General features: G+C 43.2%; 1 protein-coding gene across 4 annotated transcripts in view; it reads left to right on the top strand.

Annotated features, from left to right (window-relative positions):
* Nucleotides 1-22,054, top strand: part of LOC121487491 (katanin interacting protein) — a 193,377-nt gene that overhangs the window by 80,464 nt on the left and 90,859 nt on the right. For 3 of the 4 annotated variants that reach the window (XM_041749279.1, XM_041749278.1, XM_041749281.1), the window contains exon 8: nt 17,630-17,897. The exons of the other annotated variant lie outside the window; for it this stretch is intronic. In XM_041749279.1, the coding sequence (XP_041605213.1) occupies nt 17,630-17,897 (268 nt within the window). The remainder of the gene's footprint in view (nt 1-17,629; nt 17,898-22,054) is intronic. 4 annotated transcript variants of the gene reach the window in all.

The raw sequence follows: 22,054 nt of genomic DNA, 5'->3' as shown, positions 1-22,054 counted from the left end.
AAAAACAATCCAGAGAAAATAGGGGCATGTGGGAAAGGAATTATTAGTTATGACTTGAAAAAATTAAGCTGGATTTCAAGATGAGTAGAAATATAGTCATGAATAGAAGTGGGTGTGGCCATCGGGGAGGTCCTGGACCCGGGGCTGCAAGAGCTGGCTTTGACTCATAGATGTGTCTGGTTGGCTGGCCTTGTATTTTGCTGTGGTTGTCATTGTTGCTGTTATATTTTATTTTAATTCCAGTATAGTTAAGTACAATGTTATATTAGTTTCAGGTGTACAATATAGTGATTGAACAATTCTGTGCATGACTCAGTGCTCATCACAATAAGTGTACTCTTAATCCCCTTCACCTGTTTTCCCCCCTACCCCTACCCCCTCCCCTCTTGTGACCATCTGGTTTTCTCTATAGTTTTTGGTTTCTCTCTCTTTTTTTTTTCTTTGTTTTGTTTCTTAAATTCCACATGAGTCAATCATATGGTATTTGTCTTTCACTGACTGACTTATTTTACTTAACATAATGCTCTCTAGCTCCATCCATGTTGTTGCAAATGACAGGATTTCATTCTTTTTTATGGCTGAGTAACATTCCATTGTGTTATATGTCACAACATCTTTAGCCATTTATCGTGGGACACTTGGGCTGCCTCCATAATTTGGCTATTATGAATGATGCTGTAATAAACATGGATTTCCCTGATGATCAGTGATGTTGAACATCTTTTGATGTGCCTGTTGGCCATCTGGATGTCTTTGGGGAAATTTCTGTTCATGTCTTCTGCCCATTTTTAATTGGATTATTTGTTTTTTTGTTGTTGTGTAAGTCCTTTACATTTTGGATACTAATCCTTGGGATATCTTCTAATAATGGGATATCTTCTCCCATTCAGTACATTGTCTTTTCCTTTGCTGATTGTTTCCTTTGCTGTGCAGAAGCTTTTTGTGTTTTTTTAAAAGATATTTTTTTATTTTATTGAAAAAGAGAGAGCACAAGAAGAGGGGCAGAGGGAGAGGAAGACAAGCAGACTCCTCGTTCAGTAGGGAGCTTGGCAAAGGGCTCAATCCCAGGACCCTGACCCTATGACCTGAGCCAAAATCAAGAGTCGGATGCTTAACCGACTGAGCTACCCAGGCGCCCCAGAAGCTTTTTCATTTTAATGTAGTCCTGGTAGCTTTTGTTTCCCTTGCCTCAGGAGATATATCTAGAAAAATGTTACTATGGCCAATATCAGAGGCATTACTACCTGTGCTCTCTTTTAGGATTTTTATGCTTTCAAGTCCTTTATCTGTTTGAGTTTATTTTTGTATATGGTGTAAGAAAATGGTCTGTTTCATTCTTTTGCATGTAGCTTTCCAGTTTTCCCAACACCATTTGTTGAAGAGACTGTCTTTTTCCCATTGCATATTCTTGCCTACTTGCTGAAGATTAATTGACCATATAATTGTGTGTTTATTTCTGGGCTCCCTATTCTGTGTCATTGATCTATATGTCTGTTTTTGTGCCACTACCATACTGCTTTGATTACTACAGCTTTGTAGTATATCTGGAAATCTGGGAATGTGATACTTCCAGTTTTGTTCATCTTTTTCTAGATCACGTTGGCTATTTGGGATCTTTCATGGTTCCACACAAATTTAAGGATTATTTGTTCTTTCTGTGAAAAATGCTGTTGGCATTTTGATAGGCATTGCATTAAATCTGTAGATTGCTTTTGGGGTAGTGTGGACATTTTAACAGTGTCTGTTCTTCCAATCCATGAACATGGACTATCTTTCCATTTGTTTGTGTCATCTTCAAGCTCTTTCATCAGTGCTGTATAGTTTTCAGAGTACAGATCTTTCACTTATTTGGTTATGTTTATTTCTAGGTATTTTATTCTTTTTGGTATCATTGTAAGTGGAATTGCTAAATTCTCTTTCTGCTACCTCAGTATTAGTGCATAGAAATGCAACAAATTTCCGTACATTTTTGTATCCTGTGACTTTACTGAATTCATTAATCAGTTCTAGTTGTGTTTTAGTGCAGTTTTTAGAGATTTCTATATATAGTATAATGTTGTTTGCAGATAGTGAAAGTTTGACTTCTTCCTTGCTGATTTAGATGCCTTTTCTTTTCTTTTTTCTTTCCTTTCCTTTCTTCTTTTTTCTTTCCTTTCCTTTCTTCTCTTTTCCTTTTCTTTCTTTCTTTCTTTCTTTCTTTCTTTCTTTCTTTCTTTCTTTCTTTCTTTCTTTCAACTGCTGTGGCTAGGACTTGAGTACTATATTGAATAAAACCTGTGAGAATGGGCATCCTTTCTCTATAGTTTCCTTGTCTTGATTCTGACCTTAGGGGGAAAGCTCTCAGTTTTTCATCTTAGTATGATGTTAGCCATGAGTTTTTCATATATGGCCTTTATTATGTTGAGGTATGTCCCCTCTAAACCTACTTTGTTGATGGTTTTTTTTTTTTATCATGAATGGATATTGTACTTTGCCACATGTTTTCTATGTCCATTTCTATGGTCAATTGAAATTGAAAGGTTTTCCTCCTTTCTCTTGTTGATGTGGTGTATCACATTGATTGTTTTGCAAATATTGAACCACCCTTGCAGCCCAGCAATAAATCCCAGTTGATCATGGTGAATGATTTCTTTAATGTATTGTTGGATTTGGTTTGCTGATATTTTGTTGAGGATTTTTGCAACCATGTTCATCAGTGACATTGATCTATAATTCTCTTTTTTTGTAAGCATATTTATCTGGTTTTGGTGTCAGGATAATACTGGCCTCATAGAATGAATTTTGAAGTTTTCCTTCCTCTTCTAATTTTTGGAATAGTTTGAGGACAGTAGATATTATCTCTTCTTTAAATGTTTGGTAGAATTCACCTGTAAAGCCATCTGACCCTAAGCTTTTGTCTGTTGGGAGGTTTTTTTTTTTTTTTTTGATTACTGATTCGATTTCATTACTGGTTTCTATCCTGTTCAAATTTTCTATTTCTTTCTTCAGTTTTGGGAGGTTATATGTTTCTAGGAATTCATCAGTTTCTTCTAGGTTGTCCAATTTGTGGACGTATAATTTTGTACAATATTCTCTTATAATCCGTTGTGTTTTGGTGATGTTTGTTATTTTCTTTCATTTATGATTTTGTTTGAATTCTCTCTCTCTGTCTCTGTCTCTCAATGAGTCTGGCTAGGTTTATCAGTTTGGTTATTTTTTCAAAGAACCAGCTCCTGATTTGTTCTATTGTTTTTTTAAGTTTCTATTTCATTTATTTCTGTTCTAATCTTTATTATTCCCTTCCTTCTATTGGTTGGGGTTTTGTTTGTTCTTTTTCTAGCTCCTTTAGGTACAAAGTTAAGTTGTTTTTTTCTGGGTTTTTTTTTTTTTTTTTTTTTTGAGATTTTTTCTTGCTTCTTGAAGTAGGCCTGTATTGTTATAAACTTCCCTCTTAGAACAGCTTTTGCTGCATCCCAAGGATTTTGGACCATTGTGTTTTCAATTTAATTTGCTTCCATGTATTTTTTTATTTCTATTTTGATTTCTTGGTTGATTCATTCATTTTTTAGTAGCATGTTACTTAATCTTAATGTATTTGTGTGCTTTTCAGATTTTTTTCTTGTGGTTGATTTCTAGTTTCATGGTGTTGTCATCAGAAAAGGTGCATGGTATGACTTCAGTCTTTTTGAATTCATTGAAACTTGTTTTGTGGCCTAATATGGATTTATTCTGGAGAATGTTCCATGTTGCATTTGAAAAGAATGTGTATTCTGCTGTTTTAGGATAGAATGTTCTGAATATATCTGTTAGACCCATCTGGTCCAATATGTCATTCAAAGTCACTGTTTCCTTGTTGATTTTCTGTTTGGAATATCTATCCATTGACATAAATGTGTTATTGTATTACTATTGATTACTTCCTTTCTGTTTGTTATTACCTGCTTTATGTATTTGGATCCTCCTATGTTGGGTATGTAAATATTTACAATTGTTATATCTTCTTGATGGATTGTTCCCTTTATGATTAAATAGTGTCCTTCTTTGTCTCTGTTATGTCTTTGTTTTAAAGTCTATTTTGAAAAAAAAAATAAAGTCTATTTTGTCTGATATAAGTATCACTATCCCAGCTTTATTTTCACTTCCGTTTGCATGATAAATGCTCTTCCATCCCTTTCCCTTCAATCTGCATGTATCTTTATGTCTGTAATGAGTCTCGTGTAAGCAGCATATGGATGGGTCTTGTTTTTTTTATCCACTCTGACATCCTGTGTCTTTTGATTGGAGCATTTGTCCCAAAGTAATTATTGATAGGTATTTACTTATTACTATGGTATCATACTTTGTATTCTTTTATTTTGTGAATCCCTTGATTTTTATAGATATACTTAATTTTACTGCTTTTGTACTTCTTACGTTTCTGACTCCTACTTAGGGTCTTTCCTTTCCATTCAAAGAGTCCTCTTTAGCATTTTTCATAAGGCTGGTTTAGTGGTCATGAATTTCTTTAACTTTTATCTAGGAAACTATCTCCCCTTCTATGAATGATAGCCTTGCTGGATAGAGTGTTCCTGGTTGCAGGTTTTGTTTTGTTTTGAGCACTTTGAATATACCATGCCACTCCTGGCCTACTAAGTCTATGCAGAGAAATCTGCTGGAAGCCTTTTGGGATTTCCCTTGTATATGACTGTTTTCTCTTGCTCCTTTTAAAATTCTCTCCTTATTAGTATTTTTGCAATTTTAATTACTGTGTGTCTTGATGTGAACCTCGTTGAGTTGATTTTGTTGGGTACTCTCTGTGCCTCCTGGATCTGGATTTCTGTTTCCTTCTCCAGATTTCAGTTATCGTTTCTTCAGATAAATTTTCTTTCTCCTCTTCTGGGATCCCTATAATACAAACATTATGCTTGATGTTGTCACTGAGTTCCCTTAATCTGTTTTCTCTTTTAGAGAGAGAGAGTGCGTGCATGCTCTCAGGGGTAGGGAAGGTCAGAGGGAGAGAGAATCTTGGGGCTTGATCCCAGAACCCTGAGATCATGACATGAGCCAAAATCAAGAGTCATCAGCTTAACCAACTGAGCTACCCAGGTGGCCCTATTTTCATTTTTTGTTACAATTTTTTTTTCTCTCTCTCCTGTTCAGCTTGATTGCTTTCCATTACTCTGACCTCTAGGTCACTGCTCTGTTCTACTTCCTCTAGCTTACTATTCATTCCTTCTAGGGTATTTTTCATTTAAGGTATGGAGTTCTTCTCTAATGGTTCATTTTTATGTTTTCTCTTTGTTGAATCTCACTGAAGTCTTCCACTCTTTGAGTCCAGTGAGTATCTTTAGAACCATTACTTTAAATTCTCTATCAGGTATGTTATTTATCTTTGTTTTACTTAGATCCCTTTCTGTGATTTTGTCCCATTTTTTCATTTGGGGCATATTCTTCTGTCTCTTCATTTTGTCTAACTCTCCGTGTCTCTTTCTGTATGTTAGGAAAGTCGGCTACATCTCCTGGTCTTGAGAGTAGTGGCCTTATGAAGAAGAGGTCCTATAGTGTCCTGCAGTGCAATGTCCCCTGTTTTCTAGAACCTCAGAGGTATCTCCTATGTGTGTTGTATGTGCCTGACTGTTGTAGCTGAGCCACTGTTCCTGTCAGTCCAGTCATTTTCAGTGGCTTTCCTTGCCCGGTTAAGGCAGTGTTTGGTCACTGTGTTATTAGTGGGCCAGTCTGGGGACACCTTGGACTTGAGTTGAGTCAGACCAGCCATTTGCCAGAGATGCAGTAGCCCCGAACTATGGGGTACGGTCCCTGTGTTGTCCCCTGAGAAACTTTTGTTGGTGGGCGGGGCTTGCAGTCAGACCAAATGTCTGCTCCAGCCTACTGCTGGAACCATAGTTGGGTAGGTATATGTACTTATCTTCTCTCTCCAGAGCAAGATTTAATTTTAGAGGTACTGGGCCCTGATGGGACTGCTTGCACACTGCCAGGCTTGTGGCATCACTCTGGATTGGCTCTAGCCAAGGGCATATTGGGGGGAGTGTATCCACAGGAGATCTTGGGAGCAGGCACACTGTTAGCAAGCCAGGTAGAAAGTGTTGGTGCTATCCTGGTCCCCATAGGTGTCTGTGTGTCTAGGCTGGAGGACAGGTGAGGGAAATGGCACTGGCCAACTCCTGTGTTCCTGGAGTAGTCTACTGAAGATCCCTGCCCCTCCAGCACACACTGTGAGACAAGGAAACAAATGTCCCTCCAGTCTACCCTAGGCATTTTTAAAACTACTGCTTCTATGCTGTATCTCCACAGGGTTGTTTGTTGGGCTGCCTCTCTAAGGGCAAGGTTTCTTCTCACCCTCTTAGATCTCCCAGAGCCAAGCCACTGATTTTTAAAGTTCCAGGTGTTAAGCCTTACTAATAATAAGAACTTGTGAGATTTGGCCCCTCTGGTTTTCAAAACCAAATGTTATGGGAATTTGTCTTCCTCATGCAAGGTTACCCATGCTTGGGTACCTGGTGTGAGGGTCTGTTTCTGTTTCTTCTGCACACCCGCAATGTCCCATGGACAGCCCCACATGTCCATTTAGCTCCCAACGGCATCTGGGATCATCCTACCTTCTTCTATGTGGCCTCTTCTCTACATTTAGCTGTGGAGAGTCTGTTCTGCCAGTCTTCAGGTCACTTTCTGGGTTATTCACACTGATGTGGGTGTTATCTAGTTGTATCCATGAGACAAGGTGGGCTTATCCTCCTCTTTTACTTCTTCCCTGGAAGATGACTATTCAAATGAATATTTGAATATTTTAAGTGACATAGTGAGGCAGATGGATAACAGCCTTTGGCTTGGGTATCAGGGCATGGCAAGGAATGGTGGGATCCAGGGAATGGTGTTGCCAACCCAGCTTGGCTGTCATTGTGTGGAAACAAGGGCTCAGTGATACCAGATTTTAAGAGAAACCAGGCATCTGAGTTTCTTTGTGTTTGGTTTCTCCAAATTTTTTAATGTTGATTACTAACTCACTATTTTCTATAGATTAAACAAAATATGGCTGGCCAGATTTGGCCTGAGATCACCAGCTTGCAACTTCTGGTTTAGATATCTTTGTCTGTTTCTGACAAGAGGAGAAAGAGGTCTTTTCCCTTTCCAGAGGCCCTTGACTTAGCCCCTCTGGCACCCAGAGCCACTTGGGGGCAAGATGCCCTAAATGCACCCAGAGATGCCCACCTAGACAGCTCAGACCAAAGGACAGTGTGACTGATGGCATTAGGCCGGGCCCTGGACAGGAGGGTCAGACAGCAAAGCCAGCTGTACAGGAATTCTTCATGTGGATGAAGAATTCATGTGGAATGATGCTGAATAGGCACTAACTGCCCATGAAGTACAGGTCCAAAAGTGCTAGATGTAAGAATTCTTTCACCTAGTAGAGTGTTTCTGTAAGTGAAGACACCAGATGGTATCTGAGTTACTAAAGCATCCTTTTCAGTCTTAGTGAAAGTAAAGAATAACTGACCTCTGAGTCACTACTGGAATAAATAATGCAATTTATTTCTTGTGGTTATAGCCTACTTAGGTTTTCTTAGATATTTTTACATTATTTTGTATTGTATAATACGGCATCTAATATATGAAATGTTCTCTCCACCTACCTAGCTAAACCATGCCCAGCTTTTATTTTTATTGAGCTTGTATACTTTATTTCATCATTTACTTATTTATTCACTCCTTCATTTATTGGCTTCTATTTCAGTTCATTTCTACTTTTATCTTGATTCTTTCCTTAAACTTTATGGTTTAATTTATTGCTTTGGTTCTCTCCCCACACCCATTTTATGGCCTGGTGTGTTAAGTTAAATGCTTAATTCATCTATCTTCAGTCTTGTTTTCTAATATAAAAATTTTAAGGCTATAAGTTTTCCTCCGAACACTGCTTTGTCCTTATCCCACAAATTTTGCCATGTGTGTAGTGTTCTATTGTCATTTATTTCTAATTGGTTTGTGATTGGGGAGGGGAGGAAGTTCCCTCTATATATAGGAGAATTCTTACAAATGTTCTAAGTAAATAGCTTTTCTCTCTCTCTCTCTCTCTTGCTGTCCTTTTGTGTTAATTTCTAATTTTACTACATTATGATCAGTAATTTGTTTGGTTTCTGGTTTTTGGAAGTTTTTGAGGTTTTGCTTGTACTCTACAAGATCATTTTTATGACTACTCCGTGGCATTTCAAAAGAATAATAATTATTCTCCTTTTGGTACAAAGTTCTCAATATATCTATTAAATCAAGCTATTCATTGAGTTTTTTAACCTGGTGAGTCTTAAAGTATAGTCCCAAACCACCTACATCAGAATTACCTGGGCTGCTTATTAAAAATGTGAAATTTCCCACTCATAGGTACAGAATTAGATGGGGGAGAGGGTAGTAGGGTCGTGAATGGAGTGTTTAGAATCTACATTTTTAATAAGACAGAAAATTGTTATGCTCATTAGCAAACTACTGCAATATATCCTACTTAATTTTGTTTAATCTGATTGATTTATCTGAACTTGTCAATTTTTCCTTATATTTCTTAGTTGTTGCTTTATATATTTCAAATCACTATTATTGTGTGCATATATAGTAAAAATGTTTTCTAATAGGTTGTATCTTTTATCCATATGAATAGATCAGTATTGATATCTGTCCCAGTAGGTGTATCTTTTCAATTTGAAGGTTTGTGTCCTTCTTTAGCATTGGAAATTGTTATTGTTATTATTATTATTATTATTATTATCATCATCTTCCATTTTATCTATACTATTCTCTGGAATTTCTGTTGCACAAACATTAGCCCAGATCTATGCTCTCTTAATTTTTCTTCCACATTTTATTTTTGTCTTTTTATACCGTGTTCTTATATAATTGTTTGGCTTGATTTTCTACAGCATATTTTATCTGTTTCTGCTATTTAGCTTATCTTTTTTTTTTTTAAGATTTTATTTATTTATTCATGAGAGACAGAGAGAGGCAGAGACAGGGGCAGAGGGAGAAGCAGGCATCTCACAGGGAGCCTGGTGTGGCACTCGACCCCAGAACCCCGGGATCATGCCCCGAGCCAAAGACAGATGCTCAGCCACTGAGCCACCCAGGCGTCCCTATTTAGTTTATCTTTTTAAAATGTTAATAAAATTATAACTTTTAGGATATCTAGTTGTTTCTTTTTCATGGATGAAATGTCCTCTTAAATCTCTCCAGGGATGTTCATTTATTAATTTCTTGCATTCTAAAGTCTTCCCCTGTTTGTTCTATTAACTCTCTTTCACTGGGTATTAGTTCTTTGGTTAATTAAATTTGGTGCCTATCTTTCAGGATGTTGATTTTCCCCAAATGTTTGCTCATTCTTGGTTGTCTGTTCATCTTTGTATTTGAGAATCCCCCTCCCTCTGCCCATTCTATTTGATGTAACATGACCCTGGTGATTGTGGAGTTGGGGTACAACATGCTGTGTACAAGCTGTGTACCTTAGGTATGAGTGCTCCCTGTGCTTCCTCCTGCTTCCTGTATACCTTCGGAATATTGACTTCCTGGGGTATTGCCCTGCCTTCCTGCACCAGTGCCCACACTCTGGGCTTCAGCCTGTGGGTGAGCGCCTCTATAATTAATACACTGGGGAAGGGCCAGCAGTCCTAAAAGCAGCCTCCCAATGAATGCCCCAAGGCTTCCTCTCTCTCCACCTTGACTGTGGACTCAACTGCATACCATTCCTACTATGGAAAATATTACTGCCCGTATTTTGATCTAAAGTTTTCTTTTCTTTTAAGTTATTCATAGATGGGATCCCTTCCCTCTATCTTTTAGGCATTCCTCAAAATTTCTAGTTGGCTGGCAGCATTGTTTGTTGCTTTGTCTCTATCCCCTCATCTCTGTCCAATTTCCTACACCAGTCACTGTTCTGGGCAGGTTCAGGTGAGGCCCATTGGCATGCTGATGCCAAGATATTTGCCAAGGGCCTCACAGCCAAGGAAGCAGGTGGGCAGCCTCCAGTGCCCTCCTGCTTCCAGAGCCCCTGCTCCCTCTCTTATGTCGCTCTAGTCTCTAAGACAAGGATAGATTATCTTCGTAGTGATGGACATTTGAGACTGAAATCCAAGATACTTCATAAATAAATGTAGCTTTGAATGAAAATTAGCAAAAGAGAGCCCAAGGGTGAGTGAAACAATAAGAAAGTATCAAAAACTAACAACATCACAAGACTATTTGAAGTACATAGGGTGTGACTCAGATGTTCCTAGCCATAGTTCCATCAGAATTGGCGGAGGGGAATGTGATCTCAAAAATACACAATGTGGACCTTAAAGCTAGAGCTCAAGTTCCTTTATTCTGGGAATTTTGTGATCCACCAGCCACTAGGCTTGAAGTGTGGGCTGGCAAGCCCTACATTTGGGTTCTTGAAGCCTGTTGCACTTGTCATTTCTTCTAGAATGGCCATTTTTGCTGCCAGGCTAGAAATTCCATGAGAACAGGCACTCTGTTTGGTTCATTCCTCTCTCTCTAATAGTAGTCAGACGTACTTCTCCGGACAAACATCCACAACAAATATTTGTTGAATAATGAGTTCATGAAAAGAAAAACAAATTAATCAGTTAACCCCTCGATGCAGGGTAAAAATCTTTTCTGGGCCAGGCAGATTAATATAAATGTGCAGAATGGCTCCTATAAGGCAATAGGAGTAAGTAAGAATTATTGCAACTAGCGGTGCATGCCAGACTCAAAACCTTCAAATCCCAATTTTATAAAACTGCCAACCAATGAGAGACATTATTGGGGATTGGTGGGGAGCAGGGAGGCTGGCTGTAAGTCAGTGACCTCCACCCCAGAGATTGCCGCTTCCTCTTGAAGATTGTCAGGGTATCCACTGTGCCTTCATGGTCAAAACATTAAATCTTCTTAGGCAAAATCAGTAGGATCTGAGACATAAGAATACGCTGTCATCTGAATTTGAAATGTTCTGTAAAAGCCAGACCTCTGCGAAAGCAATCACGAAACACTGATTCATAACTGTATTACTTCATTGTAACCCTTCAGCAACCTTGTCAGGTTGCCAGGACACATTTCCCCACATTAGAGGAGGGCAGGGCCAGGGAGGGGCCTTTGACCCAGAGACTTGCCTGGGGACATAGGGTGGCTGGAGTGAGGCTCAGAACCTAAACTTAGAACTCAGACCCCTTTCTGAGTGTAATAAGAAGTTTCAGGCTTCATCCACTAACATTTAGCACACACTTTAGTACGTTTACCGGCCTCAAGGCAGCTTTGTGTCAAAAGCTCTTACAGGCACCTTTTATCAATCCCCTGCAAACCAATGGAGTCACCCAGCACCTGACTTTCATCCCATTCTAGAGACCACTTGCTTCCAACATGTTAGTGCCACCAAGCAGGGAATAAATATGGGCACATGGTGAGGAACCTGGACTTTGGAGTCAGACATTCATCCAAAGTGGCTCTGCCATTGTTAGCTGCCCAGTCTTGCACTGGTACTTAGGTGGCCCTACCCACCTGGGTCGTAGGAGGCTACAATGAGATAAGGTGCATGGAGAGGTCAGCTTGGTGCCAGATATGCAGCAAAAAGCTTCATAAGTAGTAGCTGATGAGCTGATGAGGCTGTTGATGTTATATTGTTACTAATACTGCGTACATTTTGTGTTTCATGGCACCCAGTTCCCTCCCTTGCCTAGCCCAGGAGAAAGAGGCAGATCAGGCCTGTAAGGCACTAATCCGCTGACCATCAAACCCCTGCTGCCTTTTAGCCGGTGGTCCAGGCATCTGTTCCTCCCTCTGCCTCCTCCCTGGCTCTCCAGTGAGGGGGCCGATTTGTTCTCCACCCGCAGTGTTTACTGCCTGGACTCCATGCAGAGGGTTTTCTGCTGCAAGGGTGTGAACATAACATTTTAACCACAACACTGAAATCATATATGACCAGGTTGTAAAAGCAAAGCTCTAAAGTTAGTTTTCACAGAGAAATTTCTGGATGATAGCTTCAAAGCAACCGGTAGATTCCCCTGCATGGTATCCCTTTGAAGTATGGGCAGGATGCCTTTCAAAGCAACCAAACCAAGATCCTCCTCTTTCCAGATGGAAAGGTTTTGAACTGCTCTCTCGAGGGAGTGTTGCTACTTACTTCTCCCCCTTGCCCCAGGAACAGATGGTTTTAGATCACACAGGCATTTATAAGAGCATAGGTTCCTAAAGTTTGCTCATCCAGTGTGAGCAAATCATGGTTTTCCTTTTTGAAGAAGACACCAGCCAAGCAGAATCTAGGCTTCTTTTTCATGTGTATTTTGTCAATATAATTATGGCGTTGAGGGATCCCTGGGTGGCGCAGCGGTTCGGCGCCTGCCTTTGGCCCAGGGCGTGATCCAGAAGACCCGGGATCGAATCCCACATCGGGCTCCCGGTGCATGGAGCCTGCTTCTCCCTCTGTCTATGTCTCTGCCTCTCTCTCTCTCTCTCTCTCTCTCTGTGACTATCATAAATAAATTAAAAAAATAATTAAAAAAATAATTATGGCGTTGAAATTGGCATTAATAGAAACAAGAGGAATTATTGAGATTTAATTTTTTTTAATCACAAGAGGCATTTTTAAAAATATCACATCGGTTTAATAAATTACAAAAAAAGATTAGAAGGTCAGAGTAGCCATGTTTAAACACTGTTTCCATTGAAGATGGATTTAAGTGGACTGGCTGCTATGGAAAATGAGGCCGGGGTTGGGGGGGTTGCTGCACCCACGCAGCCTGCTCTCCTCTGGCTTTTGTTAGCTAAGCTCAGGGCTTCGGATGAGAACATTTCATTCCGGTCTGTAGCCCAAGTGTGCACAATTGTCTTGTATCTATTTGGTCTCTAAGTGGCTTCAGTGTTTACCGTCAGACCTTTTACCATGGCTTCGCCAAGTCTGTGCTCTCTTTTGACTTCACCCTTCATTGTTTGGATTTTGTTCTGGGAGCTTTTATCCAGAGAAAGGCCCAAGGCTGCTAGATTCCCTGAGTTTCTTCCCGTTAGAATTGGGACCCTGTTGTTTTTTAAGTCTGGACTTAGTGTCTGGTGCTACTGTCTGCCACTTTCTGAGTCATTCTTTTGGGGGGATGAGATGAGTCCCAGGGATAGAGATCAGTTACTTTTCAGACAGCTGGCTGTCTGGGGTCCTGCACCCCACTGATCCCTCCCACTCCTGTGGGGAATTTTCTTATTTATAAGAGTCAGGGACAGGATTTAAACATAAATGGAAAGATACTATTTTTTCCTTTTTTTTTTTTTGATACCATTTTTTCCTTTTTTTTTTTTTGATACCATTTTTTCCTAATTATAAAATTGGAAACATGCTTATCATTAAAAAAAAAAAAAAAAGATTAAGTAAAACAAAGGAGAAAAGAAAGTTCTCATGATGCAACTCCTAGAGAGAACACCCTGTTAATAGTTTGGTGACTCTTCTTCCCCAGACTTTTCATGTGTGGATATGCATACAGGCATGGAAAGTAATTTTTTGAATCGGATTTAGTCTACATTGTACATATGGACATTTTTCAACAGGCTTATTCTGGCTTAAATGTGTATCCTGCTACTTTTCTGAGTAGGTACCACAAGACCCACCTCGTTTTCTGTGAGGGCCGCTTGAGGCTCTGTCGATGCCTGGTCAGTGAGCATTTAATCCACCACTTCTTGTTGCACCTTTGGAACGTTCTCAGTTATCAAGAATCGGCATATACCAAGACCGAAGGATAAATTTTCAGAGGGACTTGGTCAAAGGGTGTATACACTGTTCATTTCTAGTCAGTCATTTATCATCACTGCCTCCCAAATGCATCTCCAGAGGCACCCCTGCCCCACGCCCACCCCACTCCCCCTCCACCTTGCCCCTCATTGCTACAGCTGTACCCGTGTGCCTTGTCTCCACCCTGCCCTCCTCTCAGGATCCAGGAGCCATAGTGCCCTTTAAAACCAGAAGTCACATAATATTGTGCCTTTGCTTGGCACCCTTCAGTGGCCTCTTGTGGCACATAAACCAAAATCCAGACTGCCTTGGCTTATTAAGCCTTGCTATGACCCCTCCCTGTTCCCTGCCCTCCCTCCTCTGGTGCACACCACCCTCTAGCCATGCTACCTCCTGGCCTTTGCCTCTGCTGTTCCTCCTGCCTGACATGCTTGTGCCCCAGACACTTCTTGGGTGGTTTTCTCAGCAGCCAGCCTTCCCTGACCAGCTTTCAGCAGGGGCTCCTTAGCCCCCTTACCTTCTGTGCAACAGCCAGGCTGGCTCTTTCCTTCATAGTCCTGGCTAGGGTAGAAATGCCCCTATTTCTTTCTCTTTATGTCCTGTTTGTCTGAGGCTTCGCCACCTTACTGCCCACTGTTATGCCAGCCCTTAGCACACCTTGCCTGCATGGCTGAATAAATGAGCAAGGGTAGCAGCTATGTCACCGCTGTCTGTCCTCCCTGCCCTTCCCCCCATCGCCCTGCACTGGTTGGACCATGACAGAATGCAAAGGACTTTGTTTTACACTTGGACAATAGAAGGAGCAGGGAGCAGTGGCCAAGGGCACTTGTCACTGCCCTGCCACTTCATCACTGTGACAAGTCAGACCAGCTTAAAAGTTATAGGCTCTCCATCTTAGGGGGGGAGACCCCAAAACTCCAGTCACTGAAACTGTGGGTTGCAATGTGGTGAAGGGGCCAGAGAAGCTGGAGGGAGCCTGCTCAGGTGACCATGGATTCAAGCATCCCAGTGCCCCATCCAGAACCTTCCTGGAACTGGCTGTGGTCTGTGGCTCCACTCAGCCGTAGACATCAACAGAAATGATCGTAGGCCCTGGGACTGGCTGGGATTTCCTGGGCGGTGACCACAGTCTCCCAGCAAGGAATCTGCTGGCTAGCTGGTACCCCTTGTATCATTTTGATCCAAAGACAGAAGCCAGTTGCCAGTCCTCTTTGCCTGTCCAGTAGTTCATGTTATCACAGGGTTTCGCTCTATCTTGTTGGGTTATCGTGAGCATCAAATGAGAGGAGTTGAAAGTGCTTTTTTGTAAAGCATAGAGCGGCATTCCATTGAGTCAGTCACTGTCACTGATATTTGGCAGTGGCTGGGAGAGAGCTGGAAAAGACACTAACTATACTAGTGTCCCATTGCTGCTGTGACAACCTCACACAAATTTAGTGGCTTCTTTTATAATTCTGGAGGTCAGAAATCCAAGTTCAGTTCTACTGGTCTAAAATCAAGATGACAGCAGCCCTGTATTCCTTTGGGAGGCTCCAGAGGAAGAGCCGTTTCCTTGTCTTTTCCAGCTTCTAGAAGCTACTGTCATTCCTTGGCTTATGGCTCTTTCCTCCTCCAAAGCCAGCAGTGTGGCATCTTTTTTCCTCCCTGACCTCTGCTTCCATTTTTATATCTTCTCTCTCTGACTCCTGTCTTCCTGCCTCCCTCTTACCAGGACCCTGGTGATTACATTGGGCCCTTTTGGATAATCCGGCCTAATCTCTCCTATCTCAGGATCCTTATTCACATCTGCAAAGACCCTTTGCCCATAAGGTAACATTCATAGGTCCCAGGGTTTAGAATGTGGACATCTTTGGGGGCCATTTATTCCGCCCATAGCAGTTTGCCCTGCAGCTCTCAAAGGTCTTGGTCTACCCCACATACAAAATACATCCATTCCATCCCAAGCTTCCCCGTCTCAACCCAAAATATCCTCTATATCTCACCTGCTCAAAACTTCCAAGTGTCGTCATCTGCGTCATCTGAATGAAGTAGGGGTAGGGATCCAGGTAGAATCCTTTTGAGGACCAAAGTGTCTCCATCTGTGGGCCCTTGAAACTAACAAGTTACCTGCTCCCAAGGACAATGGCAGGTCAGGCCCAGGATAATGGCCACAGACATTCCCATTACAACAGGGACAAAATGAAAGGAGAAGGGAGTCACCAAACCCAAGCAATTTTGAAATCCAACTGGGCAAACTTCATTGGGTGGGTTTCAAGTCCTTGGAAAAATTCTCTGTGACTCCGGGCTCCAGCCTCTGGGCCCACGGCCCCATCCTTGGAGCCATCGTTCCTCTCTCATGTAGGGTAGCCTGTGTCTGCAGCTAAGTATCAACCTGCTTCCTGACTATGGGATTTGGGGAGTATGATAGCCTTCTTTTATTTTGTCCTTCCTCTCTCGGTATAAGCCGGTAGTGTTTCCACTGGTATGACATTCTCAAAACCCATGTGGTCTGCTATGTACGTCTCTAGAATCCCCTCCATTAGACAAAGAGGTTCCTTCATGGATCTTCATGGGTAATCTTATCTCTATGCCTGGCTTCTTCTGGGATGGCTAAGAAGATCCATGATCCCAGGTCTAGTGTCTTCAGAGAACCCTCCATGTGATTGAATCCTCTAAACTTCGATCCTTCTCAAGGACTAGCAAAAAGTTGTCCAGCCATACCTTGGGTTTCTCTCCAGAGCATGATTTTCTAACCACGAATCTCTGCATGTTAGCATCTTTTGCAACTGGCTAGACTGAGAGTTTCCCAAATCTTCAAATCTCAGTTCCCAGTTCCACTTATGACAGAACTGTAGGCATAGCACAGCACAGCTAAGATCCTGCCACTGCATCATAAGATTCCTTGTTTCCTGAGCCCCTAGAAGCCAGCACCTTTGGTGTCCATATTTCTACCATCGGGTCTTTTTTTAGGATGACTTCTCTAGAATGATTAAACTATTCCAGTGACTCTTCCCTCTTCATGAGCTGTCACTGACTTACAGGGTCCAGGGGTTAGGACTTGGACACCATAGCAACTGTTAAGTTTACTGGTCAACCACCAGTATCAAGCAAGCGGTATTGATTGCTTCTCATTTGCTCAGAGCTATGTTAGACAACACGAGCTGGGGGGGGTGGTATAGCGAAACATTAGTTTGCCCAGATAGCCCAGTTGACGTTTTTTTTGTCCCAGAGTAAGTAGACCAGTACCCTTTTTCCTTTCAAAAGTATCCTGGCTTCGGTGATGAATTTTCTGGTCACTCTAAGTGTAGATCATAATGCTCACCCTTCAGATTATAAATCGATCTCATGGAGATGAAACACAAATTGAAAAAAATTATCCAGCAGCTATGGATAAGTGCTAAATCTTATGATATCTTAGGTTCTTCTAAACATCCTTCAATATATAGGACAGCACTCCCTACAACTGTCTGGAAGACACTGTACCATCTGGAATTTCAAGGTCCTTTGGAAGCCTTTGGGGTTTCATATTCAGAGTGTGGCCCCTGGATCAGCAGCATTAACATCAGCCTATTAGAAATGCACATCATTAGGCCTTGTCCAGGACCCACTGAATCAGAAACTCTGGGGGGCGGGGTGGAACCCCACAATCTGTTTAAACAGGCCCCAAACAAGAACATCTGTAACACAGAGACACACACACACACACTCTTAGTGGTATCCCAGGCATGTGACCACAGCAAATACTATAAATACTCCTCTGCTAGGGAGTTACTCGTTTGTCCCTGTCTTTGTTTTCTTGTCTTCAAAGCCATGACAACACACGCATCAAGATGATTTGGGTAAATGTTCATTTGCTAGGAATAGTTCTTTGGTCCTAATGATCTATTTGCAGGTGAGTTTTTCTCAAAGTAGCATATTTCATTTTTGGCCTCTCTTCCTGACTTTTGGTAGGAGCTAAGAAAAAGCCTGGAACTTAGTGTAAATCTACAGAGGAAACAGAAAGATGGTTCCAGTGATGAGTATGACTCCATTGAAGAAGAGGTGCTGTCTGAACCCGAGCCCGAGGAACAGGTGCTGATGGGCCAACCCAAAGATGACCCCGCTCTTTCCAGTGGGGACTCCATGCAGAAGGATGTTGCTGAGGACCAAGAGACAGAAGGGCACCCTCCCCAGGGCCCAGACACCCTCGTGGTGCTGGAATTTAACCCAGCTTCCAAGAGTGAGTTCTGTCTTTGTGGGCATGCCATTGCCCTTGGTGTGTCCGGGTCTACTGGGAGGACTTGAATTTCTAGCAGTACTTGGAATTTAGCTTTGGGGAGACTGTCCCCCAGGTCAGGGAGGTATATCAGCCAGGTCTCTGCTGACTACAAGAAGCAAAGGCTCCCAATGGCCTACAGATGACCCTGAAATTCCAGACGGCCGATGTCTGGCAGATAGTTTTGGGGGGCTGTCCTGTGCACTGTAGGATGTGTTGCAGGATCTACATGCCAACATGCTAATGATACATTCTGGCTTAAGCAAAAGGAAGTATATTGGCTTGGATCATTGAGATGTCCAGGGCTGTCAAGGACTTTCCCTCCCCTTCTTCCCTCCTCCCTTCTCGCTTCCTTTTCCCTCTCTTCCTCCCTCCCTCTCATCTCTGCCTTTCTTTCTTTTTTTTTTTTTTTTTAAGATTTATTTATTTATTCATAAGAGAGACACAGAGATAAGCAGAGACACAGGCAGAGGGAGAAGCAGGCTCCCTATGGGGAGCCTGCTGTGGAATGTGATTCCAGGACCCCGGGATCACAACCTGAGCTGAAGGCAGACCCTCAACCACTGAGCCACCGAGGTGCCCTTCATCTCTGCCTTTCTTTGTCTTAGTACCATTCACAGGTGGGCTCTCCACATTGCAGACACAGAATTGAGATATTGGCTTGATGCCTCCATCAGAAAGTGAATTTTTCTCCCCAAAAGCTCCAGCAAAGGTCCCAGGCCTGGCTCTTGAGCCCACATTGGGTCACATTTCTGAACTAGTCACTGTGGCTCCGGTTGGCCTGGTCTAGCCAGTAAGGCTATGGCTGTGGTTATTGCCACCCAAACCACATGGACTGTTTGTTAGTAGTTCCAAAGGAAAATCGAGGTGAACCTGAAGAAGGAGGAAAGCATGCAGGGCAGGCAGAAATAGCAGCCATCTGCTAGAGGAGGTTTTCCAGAAAAGACCCTGGAAAGTAGAGTCAAGAAAGCAATTTGAGGAGGAGAGGGGAGGGGCCCACCTGCCACAGTTCCTGGGGCCAGTGCCAAGCTGGCTCGGTCTCTGCCTGCCCTTCCCTCTCCATCCTGGGCACATCCTTCTCACAGTTGTGTGTGCCAGACTTTCTAAACCAAATACCAAGGCCACCTGGCTGGGAAACAGGGGTGCCTCTAAGGGAAGAGAAATGAGGGGATGTACGCAATTAGGCAGAGTATATTAGTGTGTTCAGGCTACACGGACCAGGGGAGAGCTCCAACAGCAACAGGAATGCATTTTCTTATCATTCTGGAGACTGGAAGCCCAAGGTCAGGGTGTCAGCCAGTTGTTTTCTTCTTAGGCCTCACTCTGGCTTGTCGGTGGATGTCCTCCCGCTGTGTCCGCACGAGGTCTTCCCTCTGTGTGTGTGTGTCCTAATCTCCTCCCACAAGGACACCAGGCAAACTGGATTAATGCCCACCCTCATTGACTCATTTTACCACAATGACCAAATAGTCTCCAGATTCGGTTAGATTCTGAGGTCCTGGGGATTAGGACTTAAACATATGAATTGGGGATGGATATAATGACTGGCAGCCCTGGAAACGCCACACACAGGGGTTGATACCTCCAGAGAGAACATTTGTCCCTCAGATATGCTCTCACTGTGTTCTCTCACCTCCAAACCTTTGCTTGGGCTGTTCCCTCTGTCCTGATGACCACATCTCCTCTCCTTTCCACTCAACCCTGAAACCTGGCTCCCTGCTTTCCCCTCAAGATTCAGTTCAGGGGCTGCTTCCTCCAAGAAGCCTCCCTTGCCCTCTCAGCATGGCTCAGGTAGGTTTGCCTCCTCTGCCCCCAGGGTGTCATCATGGCACTGGTCTCACAATGGACTCCTCTTGTCTTTCTCCCCCTCTGGCCTGTGAGCCTCTGCCAGGGCCCCCACCAGCGCTTCCCCGCCCCCAGCCCATTGCACCCCCAGGGGCAGCACTCACCTGGCACGTTTAAACCACTCCAGAAATTGTTGTCCGATACATGAAGGCTTTACACCTACCTGCTAAAGCGTTCCGTGCCCATGCTTCTGTGTGAAACCCGCTGCGGTTGCACAGGGAACTGTTTTTCTTCAGGGAGTGGGGAGGCTGGGGGAGGGCAGTAAGGAGACTGAGTGAGCCTCGTACTGGAAACAGGGCATGACAGTCGCTTCTGGTACCAAGGACCGGGCCACAGAGAGAACCACTGGACTCCCCAGCACAGTTTGAGAGTGAGATTGGAGCATACAACAAAAAGAAAGAACTTCACTTTCTTAACAGTTTGCCTATTTTTTGAAGATTTTATTTATTTATTTATCTATTCATTCATTCATTCATTCATTTATTAGAGAGAGTGCATGCACAAGTGGGGGTGGATGAGGGGCAGAGGGAGGAGCCTAATGTGGGGCTTGATCCCAGGACCCCAAGATCATGACCTGAGCTGAAGGTAGACATTTAACTGACTGAGCCACCCAGGCATCTGGACATTTTGCATTTTTTGACAATGAGATTGCTTGGCGAGTCCCTGCACTAACCGCTGTGATGTCTGCCCCGGGAAGGGGCTGCCTAATCTGGAGCCTTAGAGGGTCAGAGGCATGCCTCCTACTGCCACTCATCTGTAGCCTCTGACCACAGACCCACTGAGAGGAGCAGGCAAAAGTTGAGCAGCCTGTTGCCAGGTCTCCCCAGGCCCCAGTGGGGGATTGGATGCTGAACTAATCCTGAACAGTTACTCAAGCACAGTCAATAGTAGCCTGAAAAGTTGTGCTTGGTTCTAGGCTGTCCATTCATTCGTGCCCCAGGCCTAGGCATATACTGGAGCAAGAGAGGTCCAGTCCCTTCTCCTATGGCACTTAAACCTAGCAGGGAAAACAAACAAACACCTAAAACATAAATAATAAACAATTACCAACGTCGACTGAATTCTTACTAACATGCGCCAAGCGCTATTCCAGGGGCTTACCATGTGTAATCCTTACCACAACACCAAGACCAGTCCCGTCAACATCCTTGCTTTACAGATGGGGATGTTGGCAAACAGAGAGGTCAGATGACTTGCCCAAGGTCACACAGGGGCACAGTGGGATTGAGTTTGCCAGGAGTCTGAACCCAGAGCCCAAGCCCTTAATCACTAGACTGAATAAATAAACCAGATCAAATTTACAATAACAATAAAGCCAACAATAGTTGGGCTTTGAGGAGCTGATAAGTAATGCCACCTACTCTATCTTCCTTCCTAATCGAAACAAATGAGAGATGGGCTTGGGAATCTGATAGAAGGAGAACAAATGTTCGCCTTTGCAACTGAGAAGAGCCAGATTGCTGGCTACTCGGTGCTGCCCCTCTGAAGTAGGCAGACCCCTGACCCCAGATGCTGACAGAGCTGGGCCACTGATGGCATTAGTGTGGTGGCAGATGGCTGTGTGTCTTGAGGGCAACCCCGCTGGAGGAGGGAGGGGAGTGGCTGGATTGAGCTTTGATGTCTTCCTGCCACCACTACCCCAGCCCCCACCCCATCCCATCCCATGTGACTTCCTTCTGAGTGAGGGCCAGGGTATGAGTGGCACAGAAAAAGGCAGAGGTTATTTTCCTAATACCTGGAAAGGGAAAGGCTAGGTCATGGGTCAATTTAGGAATTCACAGAGGAGGATGGGGCGCCTGGGTGGGTTAAGCATCCGACTCTTGATTTCAGCTCAGGTCATGATCTCAGGGTTGTGAGATCAAGCCCCATGTTGGGCTCCTTGCTGAATGTGGAGCCTGCTTGAGATTCTCTCTTTTCCCCTGCCCCTACCCCCACTCATATTCCTGTGCATGCACTCTTTCTCTAACTTAAAAAAAAAAGAAAGAAATTGAGAGAGGAGGATAGAAGGAGAGAATTGTACCCCCAAGAGTTTTGAACATTGTGCAGAGTATAAAACAGGATACCAGTTGGGGGATGGGGGTCTGAGAAGGACCCCTCAAGCTGGAGTGGTCAGAGACGCCTTCTCAGGAGGTGATGGTGAATCTGGGACAGGAATTAAGAGGAAGCAGCCATTGGAACAGCATTCCAGGGGCAGGGAGTAGCAAGTACAAAGGGCTCAAAGAGGAAATGAGCTTGGTGTACCCAGGGAGAGGGAAGGGGCCAGTGTGGCTGGATCC

This window comes from Vulpes lagopus, chromosome 3, assembly GCF_018345385.1.
Source record: "Vulpes lagopus strain Blue_001 chromosome 3, ASM1834538v1, whole genome shotgun sequence".
Classification (NCBI taxonomy): Eukaryota; Metazoa; Chordata; class Mammalia; order Carnivora; family Canidae; genus Vulpes; species Vulpes lagopus.
This window is presented reverse-complemented; position numbering and strand designations above follow the sequence as displayed.